At 36.0% G+C, this 12,419-nt stretch overlaps 1 protein-coding gene across 3 annotated transcripts in view; it reads left to right on the forward strand.

The window, feature by feature from the left end:
- LOC132133404 (N-acetyl-beta-glucosaminyl-glycoprotein 4-beta-N-acetylgalactosaminyltransferase 1-like) overlaps positions 1 to 12,419 on the forward strand; it is a 221,713-nt gene that overhangs the window by 70,465 nt on the left and 138,829 nt on the right. For 2 of the 3 annotated variants that reach the window (XM_059546202.1, XM_059546203.1), the window contains exon 2: positions 8,960 to 9,069. In XM_059546202.1, the coding sequence (XP_059402185.1) occupies positions 8,960 to 9,069 (110 nt within the window). Of the gene's footprint in view, positions 1 to 8,954; positions 9,070 to 12,419 lie in introns of those variants that run through there. The other variant, XM_059546204.1, reaches the window with a different exon arrangement.

Genomic DNA, 12,419 nt, shown 5'->3' on the forward strand with positions numbered 1-12,419 from the left:
TCAGACAGATTAGGCCACAATATAAAAAAGATACTATGTCGATTTTTGAAGCAATTGATAGCAAAATTCTGGAAGACATAGTGCAGCACCTAAAATCGTCAACCTGCTATCTTGACACACTTCCCACATCTTTTTTCAAAAATGTGTTTAACTGCTTAGAAGCAGATCTTTTAGAACTGGTGAACGCCTCACTTCTTTCTGGGACATTTCCAAACTCCTTAAAAAATGCAGTTGTTAAGCCCCTCCTGAAAAAGAGCAATCTTGATAACACCATTTTGAGCAATTTTAGACCAATATCTAATCTTCCTTTTATAGGTAAAATTATAGAAAAGGTAGTTTTTAATCAGCTGAACAAATACTTACACTCAAATGGATACCTGGACAATTTTCAATCTGGTTTTCGACCGCATCACAGCACAGAGACAGCACTCATTAAGATAATAAATGATATTCGCTTAAATTGTGACTCTGGCAAAACATCGGTGCTGGTATTGCTAGATCTCAGTGCTGCGTTTGACACTGTCGATCATAACATACTACTAGAGAGACCGGAAAACTGGGTCGGGCTTTCTGGGATGGTACTCAAATGGTTCAGGTCATACTTAGAAGGGAGAGGCTATTATGTGAGTCTAGGAGAGCATAAGTCTAAGTGGACGTCCATGACATGCGGAGTCCCACAAGGGTCAATTCTTGCACCGCTCTTGTTTAGCCTGTATATGCTTCCCCTAAGTCAAATAATGATAAAGAACCAAATTGCCTATCACAGCTATGCTGATGATACCCAGATTTACCTAGCCTTATCTCCAAATGACTACAGCCCAATTGACTCCCTCTGCCAATGCATTGATGAAATTAATAGTTGGATGTGCCAGAACTTTCTTCAGTTAAACAAGGAAAAAACTGAAGTCATTGCATTTGGAAACAAAGATGAAGTCTTCAAGGTGAATGCATACCTTAACTCTAGGGGTCAAACAACTAAAAATCAAGTCAGGAATCTTGGTGTGATTCTGGAGACAGACCTTAGTTTCAATAGTCATGTCAAAGCAGTAACTAAATCAGCATACTATCATTTAAAAAACATTGCAAGAATTAGATCTTTTGTTTCCAGCCAAGACTTGGAGAAACTTGTTCATGCCTTCATCACCAGCAGGGTGGACTATTGTAATGGGCTCCTCACCGGCCTTCCCAAAAAGACCATTAGACAGCTGCAGCTCATCCAGAACGCTGCTGCCAGGATTCTGACTAGAACCAGAAAATCTGAGCATATCACACCAGTCCTCAGGTCCTTACACTGGCTTCCAGTTACATTTAGGATTGATTTTAAAGTACTTTTACTCGTATATAAGTCACTAAATGACCTAGGACCGAAATATATTGCAGATATGCTCACTGAATATAAACCGAGCACTCAGATCATTAGGATCGAGTCAGTTAGAAATACCAAGGGTTCACACAAAACAAGGGGAGTCCTCCTTTAGTTACTATGCCGCCCGCAGTTGGAATCAGCTTCCAGAAGAGATCAGATGTGCTAAAACACTGGTCACATTTAAATCTAGACTTAAAACTCATCTGTTTAGCTGTGCATTTATTGAATGAGCACTGTGCAATGTCCGAACTGATTGCAATATATATTTTCACTGTTTTTTTTAAATTTAATTTTATGTAAAATCATTTTCGTACTGTTTTAAATTCATTTTAAATAAGTACAGTTTTAATAATTTTAAAAGTTTTAAAATTGCTTGTTTTATTCTTGTTATTGTTTTTCTTCATTACTATTTTACTTTCTTTTATGTAAAGCACTTTGAATTACCATTGTGTACGAAATGTGCTATATAAATAAACTTGCCTTGCCTTGCCTTGCCTTGTTTTTGTTTGGACCAACGTGAAATTTGATCAATTTTCTTTTTACCCTGCAAACATGCAGAGCTGTAAATGTTAACTGGTGGCTCGATAATGAGATACTGTATTATAAAAAAAAAACAATAAAATGTATTTATAAGGGGAAGTCGTGGCCTAATGGTTAGAGAGTTGGACTCGCAATCGAAGGGTTGTGAGTTTGAATCTTGGGCCAGCAGAAATTGTAGTGGGGGGATGGGTTAAATGCAGAGCACAAATTCCGAGTATGGGTCACCATACTTGGCTGAATGTCACTTCACTTTCACTTTGTATGTTATTTAATTACATTTAATAATCTATTGATAATAATTGTTTAAATTAATATAATAATTTATATAGGACGATTAATACATTTGATTCATCCATTTTATTAAAAATGGTTTTAACCCCTTAACTGTCACTCACGTTTTTGAAGATAGACTTGAATGTGCATGATACAAACCTAAATTTTTATAATTCATGACTGAAAACATTTTGTAAAATGATTTTGATATGCCATTTACATGGTAATGCAATGTCTGATTTTAAAATGGGTTTTAAAGGATGAATTTTGAGATTTTATGGTTTCAAGTGATATATAACTTCTGATGATTTCTAAAATGCGATAGAGAAAAAGGCAACGAGGAAGTCTTTTTTTTTAAACAAAGGTCAAAACTCATTTTGTAATGTAGATTTCTGAGGGTGCACTCTTGTCATAAATTAATCTATTACTTTTCCTACATATTTTTTTAGAAAACATATTGGTAAAATATATATTTGGGAGTCTTAGACCTTTCCAACGATATATAGTTTGTCAAGATTAGATTAGATTTGATTGTAATATAGTATAGTCAACATAGGCGTTCCGTATACGGGACGGGGTGACTTAAAGGCTAAATCTTTTTAAAATTTTATAACTTTTTTTTTTGTGTGAAAACTTGTATCTGAACAGTTAATTATGCTTTTTAAAGTCATTTTACAGTTTAATATGTTACTATAGACATTGCCGTACCCTGCTTATAAGGATTTCAATTTATTTGTGCAGGTCTTAAAGGGTTAGTTCACCCAAATATTAAAATTATGTAATTAATAACTTACCCTCATGTCGTTCCAAACCCGTAAGACCTCCGTTTATTTTTGGAACACAGTTTAAGAAATTTTAGATTTAGTCCGAGAGCTTTCAGTCCCTCCATTGAAACTGTGTGTACGGTCTACTGTCCATGTCCAGAAAGGTAAGAAAAACATTATCAAAGTACAACCCGAATTCCGGAAAAGTTGGGACGTTTTTTAAATTTTAATAAAATGAAAACTAAAGGAATTTCAAATCAAATGAGCCAATATTTTATTCACAATAGAACATAGATAACAAAGCAAATGTTTAAATTGAGAAATTTTACACTTTTATCCACTTAATTAGCTCATTTAAAATTTAATGCCTGCTACAGGTCTCAAAAAAGTTGGCACGGGGGCAACAAATGGCTAAAAAAGCAAGCAGTTTTGAAAAGATTCAGCTGGGAGAACATCTAGTGATTAATTAAGTTAATTGATATCAGGTCTGTAACATGATTAGCTATAAAAGCTTTGTCTTAGAGAAGCAGAGTCTCTCAGAAGTAAAGATGGGCAGAGGCTCTCCAATCTGTGAAAGACTGCATAAAAAAATTGTGGAAAACTTTAAAAACAATGTTCCTCAACGTCAAATTGCAAAGGCTTTGCAAATCTCATCATCTACAGTGCATAACATCATCAAAAGATTCAGAGAAACTGGAGAAATCTCTGTGCGTAAGGGACAAGGCCGGAGACCTTTATTGGATGCCCGTGGTCTTCGGGCTCTCAGACGACACTGCATCACTCATCGGCATGATTGTGTCAATGACATTACTAAATGGGCCCAGGAATACTTTCAGAAACCACTGTCGGTAAACACAATCCGCCGTGCCATCAGCAGATGCCAACTAAAGCTCTATCATGCAAAAAGGAAGCCATATGTGAACATGGTCCAGAAGCGCCGTTGTGTCCTGTGGGCCAAGGCTCATTTAAAATGGATTATTTCAAAGTGGAATAGTGTTTTATGGTCAGACGAGTCCAAATTTGACATTCTTGTTGGAAATCACGGACGGCGTGTCCTCCGGGCTAAAGAGGAGGGAGACCTTCCAGCATGTTATCAGCGTTCAGTTCAAAAGCCAGCATCTCTGATGGTATGGGGGTGCATAAGTGCATATGGTATGGGCAGCTTGCATGTTTTGGAAGGCTCTGTGAATGCTGAAAGGTATATAAAGGTTTTAGAGCAACATATGCTTCCCTCCAAACATCGTCTATTTCAGGGAAGGCCTTGTTTTTTTCAGCAGGACAATGCAAAACCACATACTGCAGCTATAACAACAGCATGGCTTCGTCGTAGAAGAGTCCGGGTGCTAACCTGGCCTGCCTGCAGTCCAGATCTTTCACCTATAGAGAACATTTGGCGCATCATTAAACGAAAAATACGTCAAAGACGACCACGAACTCTTCAGCAGCTGGAAATCTATATAAGGCAAGAATGGGACCAAATTCCAACAGCAAAACTCCAGCAACTCATAGCCTCAATGCCCAGACGTCTTCAAACTGTTTTGAAAAGAAAAGGAGATGCTACACCATGGTAAACATGCCCCGTCCCAACTATTTTGAGACCTGTAGCAGAAATCAAAATTGAAATGAGCTCATTTTGTGCATAAAATTGTAAACTTTCTCAGTTTAAACATTTGCTATGTTATCTATGTTCTATTGTGAATAAAATATTGGCTCATGTGATTTGAAAGTCTTTTAGTTTTCATTTTATTAAAATTTAAAAAACGTCCCAACTTTTCCGGAATTCGGGTTGTAGTCCATGTGACATCAGAGGGTCAGTTAGAATTTTTTGAAGCATTGAAAATACATTTTGGTCCAAAAATAGCAAAAACTATGACTTTATTCAGCATTGTCTTCTCTTCTGTGTCTGTTGTGAGAGAGTTCAAAACAAAGCAGTTTATCATATCCGGTTTGTGAATGAATCATTCGATGTAACCGGATCTTTTTGAACCAGTTCACCAAATCGAACTGAATCATTTGAAACGCTTCGCGTCTCCAATACGCATTAATCCTCAAATGACTTAAGCTGTTAACTTTTTTATTGTGGCTGACACTCCCTCTTAGTTAAAACAAACCAATATCCCGGAGTAATTCGTTTACTCAAACAGTACACTGACTGAACTGATGTGAAGAGAGAACTGAAGATAAACACTGAGCCGAGCCAGATAATGAACAAAAGATTGACTCGTTCTTGAGTCAAGATCAGGTTGCATCGGTTTTCGGATCACCTGTAGTGATGGGAAGTTTGGTTCTTTTCCGCAAACCGGTTCTTTCGGACAATTCGATTCAATAAACCGGTTGAAGAAAACGGTTCACCGGTTCTTTTGCGCTCGACGTAATGGCGTCATTGGCGATGATGAGCCATGGTTTACCCGTTTCAGACTCTCTGTGTGTCAGTCTGCTTCACGCTGAATCACACATGCGCAGTGTCATCAGCTCCTCGGTTCTCGAGTTGGACGCGTCTGACAGAAACGGTTCTTGACTCGAGAACGAGTCATTATCTGGCTCGGCTCGGTGTTCATCTTCAGTTCTCTCTTCACAGCAGTTCAGTCAGTGTACTTTTTGAGTACATGCATTACTCCGGGATATTGGTTTGTTTGAACTCAGAGGGAGTGTCAGCCACATTAAAAAAGCTAACAGCTTAAGTCATTTGTGGATTAATGCGTATTGGAGACGTGAACCGTTTCAAACAATTCAGTTCGATTTGGTGAACTGGTTCAAGAAGATCCGGTTAAATTGAGTGATTCGTTCGCGAACCGGATATCACTACACTGCAGTGAACGCGCTCACAACAGACACGGAAGAGAAGACAATGATGAATAAAGTCGTAGTGTTTGCTATTTTTGGACCAAAATGTATTTTCGATGCTTCAAAATATTCTAACTGACCCTCTGATGTCACATGGACTACTTTGATGATGTTTTTCTTACCTTTCTGGACATGGACAGTAGACCGTACACACAGTTTCAATGGAGGGACTGAGAGCTCTCGGACTAAATCTAAAATATCTTAAACTGTGTTCTGAAGATGAACGGAGGTCTCACGGGTTTGGAACGACATGAGGGTGAGTCAATTATGACATAATTTTAATATTTGGGTGAACTAACCCTTTAAAAAAAGTCTTAAAAAGAAGTCTTAGATTTGAGTTAAAAAATCCTGCAGAAACCCTGTTTAATCCACTGAGTGAATTCCTGGGGTGGCCCTGACCGTTTTTCCAGCAACTCAGGATTGGGGTTTGTATTCCTTGGTTAGCTTTTGCTTTGTTATTTTATCTTCTTGACATTTGATCCCTCACTCTGGGTAGAATAAATGTCAAAGGAGTGTAGAAGCTTACACTTAGCTCCTTCAAGTAATGTTTTACACTTTTTGTGTAAATTGTGTTAAAATTAGTAAAAGAATACAATAAATGAGAGGATGACTCCCATCATGTCAGTAGTCCAGGAAAAGCCATTTTATTCTACACAATGTGTGTCCCTCCTTACGGTGGAGACCATGTTGAATTCACATGACCAGACAAATACTACTTGCGTACCTTAATTAAATGTTTCCTCTAACTCTTTGTCTTTGGAAAAAAATGAATCCTAACTGACAGATACAATTATTTTTGTACTTTTACACTCATCGTTTACTGAAAACCTTTGTATTTGTGTGATATTGCATCCACACAAGTAGGTGTCAGTATAAAGTCTAAGAACACTGTCACAGTGTAATAATGTTGTAATAATGACTTATTGCAAGATCATAAATTAAAATAAATGGTAACAAATACGTGAAATATAATGGTGAAACGAAACCCAGAAGCCCAGTCTTACAATATTTGTTCATTTCGAGGACCGACCTTTTATTATTTGCAGTGACAGACTCTTTGCACACGCAAGTGCATATGTAATATCTCCTATACGTCCATGCTGTGACCACAAATGCCTTTCCCCATAGTCAGTAGTTATCAAGAGAATCTTTTATTATAGAAGCATTCATTATATGTTATAGCCTTATTCCCTCTGGTTACAGTACGACATCATTTCAAACACTGTTTAAGCTCCATGTATGTGCGACTGTGCTTGTAAAGAGCTAAAGTCATAATCACCCCACAGGCAATAACAATTTTATTCTCTTGACACAGTTTCCTTTTATAAGGAGCTTCTGTCAAGGCAGAATTGTGTGCCTTATTTACCTTGTAGTCCCTCTACAAGTCTGGACTGTTGAAAATATCTTTTATCCCTCTGTCGATGTTAACACACCTCCAAGAATATCCTTCTAGCTTTTCAATGTGCTACCTGAGTGATCCTCATTTCCTAATGGCAGTCAATGGAGTATAATCCATCCGAAGTGTGTCATTGGTTTCTGGGCTGTAGCCAGTTCAAAGTTAACTCACTGCCACAAATGACAAATGATGGTGAAGATGCTGGACATTATTGTTTTTTGCATGATTGCCTTAAATGCAGCAAATAGTTCTGGTCAAATTTTATTGGCCGAACAGCTTTCAAAAAGTGCTAATTAGTTTACAACCAATGCTGATTAAAATTTTTTTCCTCTATGTACATGTCTGCACAACTCCAAAAACGCATTTAATTATCTGCTGTTTTCAGTTGAAATAAACACTAGTTGCAGTAAAACGTTAAGAACTGTTATTCTTTTTCACACAAATTATGATTTTCACACAAATTATGAGGGGGAAATTATCAGGTAATAAAAAGAACTATTAAAGATTTGTTCTTGTGCGATTCCATGCACAATATTGTGTACCTCAAAACACTTTTACCATAGTGCATGATTAGTAAACTCAGTGTTTCCCACAGACTTACACTCTATGTGTGGTAGCACTTCCCCTGGGGGAAATATATATATGAATATAATGCAAATATAAAACAGCAGACAGGCTTATTGAAAGTGCAAACTTATTCTCTGCCAGCAGGAGGCACTTTAAGAGCGGCAGAAACAGCAGTTTCGGTAACGGCTGTAATCATAACAGCCCTGTGCTCATGAAAGCTACTTTATCAGGCATTTTAATACGTGGTAGTGTTAATCTTTAGTGCCACTCTTGAGATATTTAATTTCCCAGATATTATATACTACATTCAGTGTAATAAAATGTTGCCAGATTGTTACAGATTAGCGCCACTTACTGGACATTGCACATTGAAAGTGTCGCGAAACATGCAAGAAGCAACATAATGTACTTTTGCTAAATTGTCAGCACATGCTTTACTGTTTGTAGCACATACTGTAACTTGTTTGTAGTGTTTCAAACCAGATTATGTGAGCGGCATGGTTACAGTGTTTTAAGATTTTTGCCTGGTGCGAGAACTGGAAAATTTGAATGAACAATATGGTTACACACACAAAAGAGTTTACATTTGAAATGTAAATTCACACAATTGATCACAATTGAATGCAAAGATCACACAATTGTGTCGCATTATTCACTTGCAAATTTTTAGTTGTATTTATTTTTTATTCAGTGACACAAGGGGACTTCTTGCTACAACATTGAAAACCAGATCTTGGCTTGAATAAGCTATGATGTGGACCAGACCTTGTGCTTACAGTCAAATTTCTAACTGGACTGTAGTTTAAAGAATATAATAAGAAATCCTAGTTGTTGTAGCTTGCAAATATTTTTTGATAAACAACATTTGGTCAAAGACCTTCTTGAGGCATTTTTCATTATACTTGCCTACACAGCTGCTGGCATCCAGGTGTACGAGAGGTATTTATTTAATAATTTTCTTGCCAAAGGCGATTTTATTTGTGTCTGGCACTTGGTAAGTGTTTATTTTGCACCCCATCTGTAGCCATTTCCATGTGTTCTCTTGCTCTCTCTCTCTCCGAGAATGATTTCAACTACTCAGAAGAGTAATTATAATGGAAGCTCATAGATTCAGTGTGCTGTATGCAATACAAATGGTAATGATATTGAACCAATAATACTTCTTATGAAATATAAAGTGAATGTGTGCGGTCATTGTCTCATTTACAGATGGTGAGAGGCCGATGGAGGGAACTGATACCAGTCGTAAGAGAGACTCGCGTTCATCAGACAAGTACCGTAGAAGTGAAGACGGCAACAGCCAGGAGGAAGAAAATGCAGTAAGATTGTTTGTTTGTTTTTAATTTATGATAAAAAAAAAAAATTAAATAGAGGGCTTAAAGGGTTGAAAGGACGTTGCTAAAAAGAACATAATTTTGTGTATTTGGTGTAATGCAATGTGTTTATGCAGTTTAAGGTTAAAAAACACATTATTTTCCAAAATACTGTATATTATTGTTGCTCCTCTATGCCCCGCCTTTCTGAAACGTGTCGATTTTTACAAAGCTCATCGTTCTGATATGCAAGTTGTGCTGTGATTTTCAATGCAAATCTTCCTACACAGTGACGTAGACATGTGGGGGTGTGTTTGAACAAGATGTTTTAGGGGGGCGTGGATCAGTCTTAACTTTTAAATAGAATATCTCTTTGGGTTTGAAGTCTTTGCAACCTTAAGGATTTTATCTATGCATGAACAGCTTGCAAAACTCTGCAAAAAAAGAGAAAGGAAAACTTGAAATCGCATCATATGATCCCTTTAAAAAAGATGTGCACTCAATTGTATTGAATCTGCACTTGTAGTGTACTTTAAAACTTTAGCACATTTATATTTAAGTGCACTTTGTAATATGACAAATTAAAAACTTTAAAGAAAATTCTAAATCATTGTTTTTATAATATGTTGTCATGCTTACACTTTATTATTATTTATTTATACATTTTAGTATTTTGATATGCACATAAAAGTATTTGGTTATAATTTTACAACTGTGTGTCATTTGATATTACATTTATAGTTAAAATATTTTAAATGTATAAATTGTGCATGTGATAAATTGCAGCTTCATCATTACAAATGTGTAATTAGAACTCAATTTTAATACACATCACGTTTCAATATAAATTACATTCAAATATATTTTGGTTTATAATATACATTTGGCAATACCATATTTTAAATACATTAAAGTAATTATGAAATTACATGCAAATAGATATTAAGATACTGTACGTTAAAAACATATGAAGTCCTACTTGAGTTAAAAAAAATCACACTGTAAAGTTCAACTAATTGTGTTTAAGTTGATTATATTTTATATTTTGCCGTAATCACCCCTTCACTCTTTGAATAATTGCCAATTGGAGGCTGGAAAGAGATTTGAATCCACCTTTAAATTCAGATGCAGTGTGAATACAAAAAGGATTGGATTCCGAGTGGATTTGCAGTATGTGTAGAAAAGTATTCGAAAAGTGATATTTAACCAAATCTTACAGCCTTAATCTTGCCACAAACATAACCATGACAAAATTGATCTCAAACTGTTTCTGTCTTGAGAAAATCTGAAACACACTCTACTTTTTGCAAGATGCTCTTTTAGTCCATTCATGCATCCCTAAAAAGTTGACTTTATCTCACTTATTGAGGATATATCAGGTTAATTCAAGCTCTGGAAGATGAGGATATGCAGTCGGGAATAAGATACCATTCAAACCATCTTAAATGATTGATGGCCTTTGCGCTAGTCCAAGATGTTTCTCAAAAGAGCATTCATTGCATTTCTGTCCCTCCCACGGCACAGCACACTGCGTACTATCAGTGTCACACACAAGCTAGTCCAAATGCTCTCTGCATCTCTCACAGGACCATTTAAACCTCCGTGTCAAATAAAATCAGTTGCATTTCCATATGTGGATACAAACGAATAACCTCACTTATTATTAAGCACAGATATAAATATTTTTATTCCAGGATCTTGCACAAAAAGATTTAGTGAAGATGATGTGGACAAACAGAGAGTCTGTGACAGATGCTGTGCTGCTGGAGTGATTTATGTGTGTGGAGATAAATCTATCAGTTCCTGTGCTGTGCTGTGAATACATTACTGCTGTTTAGTTCTGCTTCATAATCTCAATGTCACATGCGGGCTCTCCCGAGTTTGTCCCGAAAGAGTTTTCTTTCAGTCAGAAGTTCAGGAATGATGTAGAATTATTGCCAGAAATTTGCAAAGCCCTTGTTTAGAAACCGTTCTTAATTTAATACCCATGCAATCATCTACATACAATCTTCACCTTCGAGATGTTGCCTATTAATCTGCAGCACTTGACAGTTCATTTATTATGAATAGTTTGCAAGTGGAAATATGTGTGGAAATAGTTCGTAAAGTTTTTTTATAGGGCTAAAATGAAAGATTTTAGTAAATGTGCATTAAGACGTATACATATTTATGGTAAAATTGGTTTAAATTTCTTCTAGAAATATTAGAAAACAAATATATTTGATTAACATAATGGTTTAATATAATATAATTGAATATAATTATTCAACATTTTATTCCACTATTAAAATAGCTTACTGGTTGCCAGAAATAGCTAAATAGTTAATACAGTAATTACACTTAAAATATACTGTAAAATATTTGCAAACATTTGGCACTTTTAGTGTCATTGCCCTTTTAAATCACCTATTTTTAAATAATTCTGCATTGTGACATTTTTTAAAAGTACCAAATATTCATGGTCCCTTAATATGAGATCATCAAACCTACAGACATTTTAGCTATAAAAGAATGTGCAAAATTTCTCTTCAAACTGATTAACCTATTGTATACTCATATCACAAAATTCTTTTAATAACAACCACCTACTAGATTTCCTTCACTGCAAATTTAAGTGAATGATATCTAGTCGCTTCTAATTAGAGTGCACAGATTCAAAAATGTGACTCAAACCAATGCCATGTTAATTTAATATTGTAATAGTTTTGTAATTCTTCAAAATTAGAAGTGGTTAAAGGTCTGGGTCTTTCAGCAAAGCACTGTGGGCTATATAGCATTGCACTCTCAGATACTGGTCTCCATGGTAACACTGACTACTCAGTACACTACTGTTGAATCGTTTCCAACCTTACACCAATAACATAGACTCAGGGTGGGTGAACAGTATTTGTGTGTGTGTGTGTGTGTGTGTTTGTGTTTGTGCGCCCATGTGACTGGAGCCTCAGGGATGTAGTGACCTATGTTGGATATTTTTTTTTAACTTAATTATACACGTCTCTCATATGATATTAGGCAATCCTTTTATCATTTCTTTGTTCTAATATGTGGAAGAGTCCTGCTTCAAACACACTACCCAACATTTCATCAGAAAGTCTGTGATATCTGAAATGACAGATGAGTGTAAAATATCAGAGACATGTGGACTCCATTCCAGAGCACACTTCAGACTGAATTAGAGGGAATCTGAACTCTTTATAATAATTTAAGTATGTAGTGCTTTACAGGCTAGCCTGACAGCTAATTAATAGCTTTGCCTATACTCATTTACCCAATCTGCCAGAGCACAAAGGCTTCTCTAACTTCGGAGTACTTTGAATAGCTCACAAATTTGTTATAATATATATTTTAAAGAAATG

Source organism: Carassius carassius, chromosome 50, assembly GCF_963082965.1.
Source record: "Carassius carassius chromosome 50, fCarCar2.1, whole genome shotgun sequence".
Classification (NCBI taxonomy): domain Eukaryota; kingdom Metazoa; phylum Chordata; class Actinopteri; order Cypriniformes; family Cyprinidae; genus Carassius; species Carassius carassius.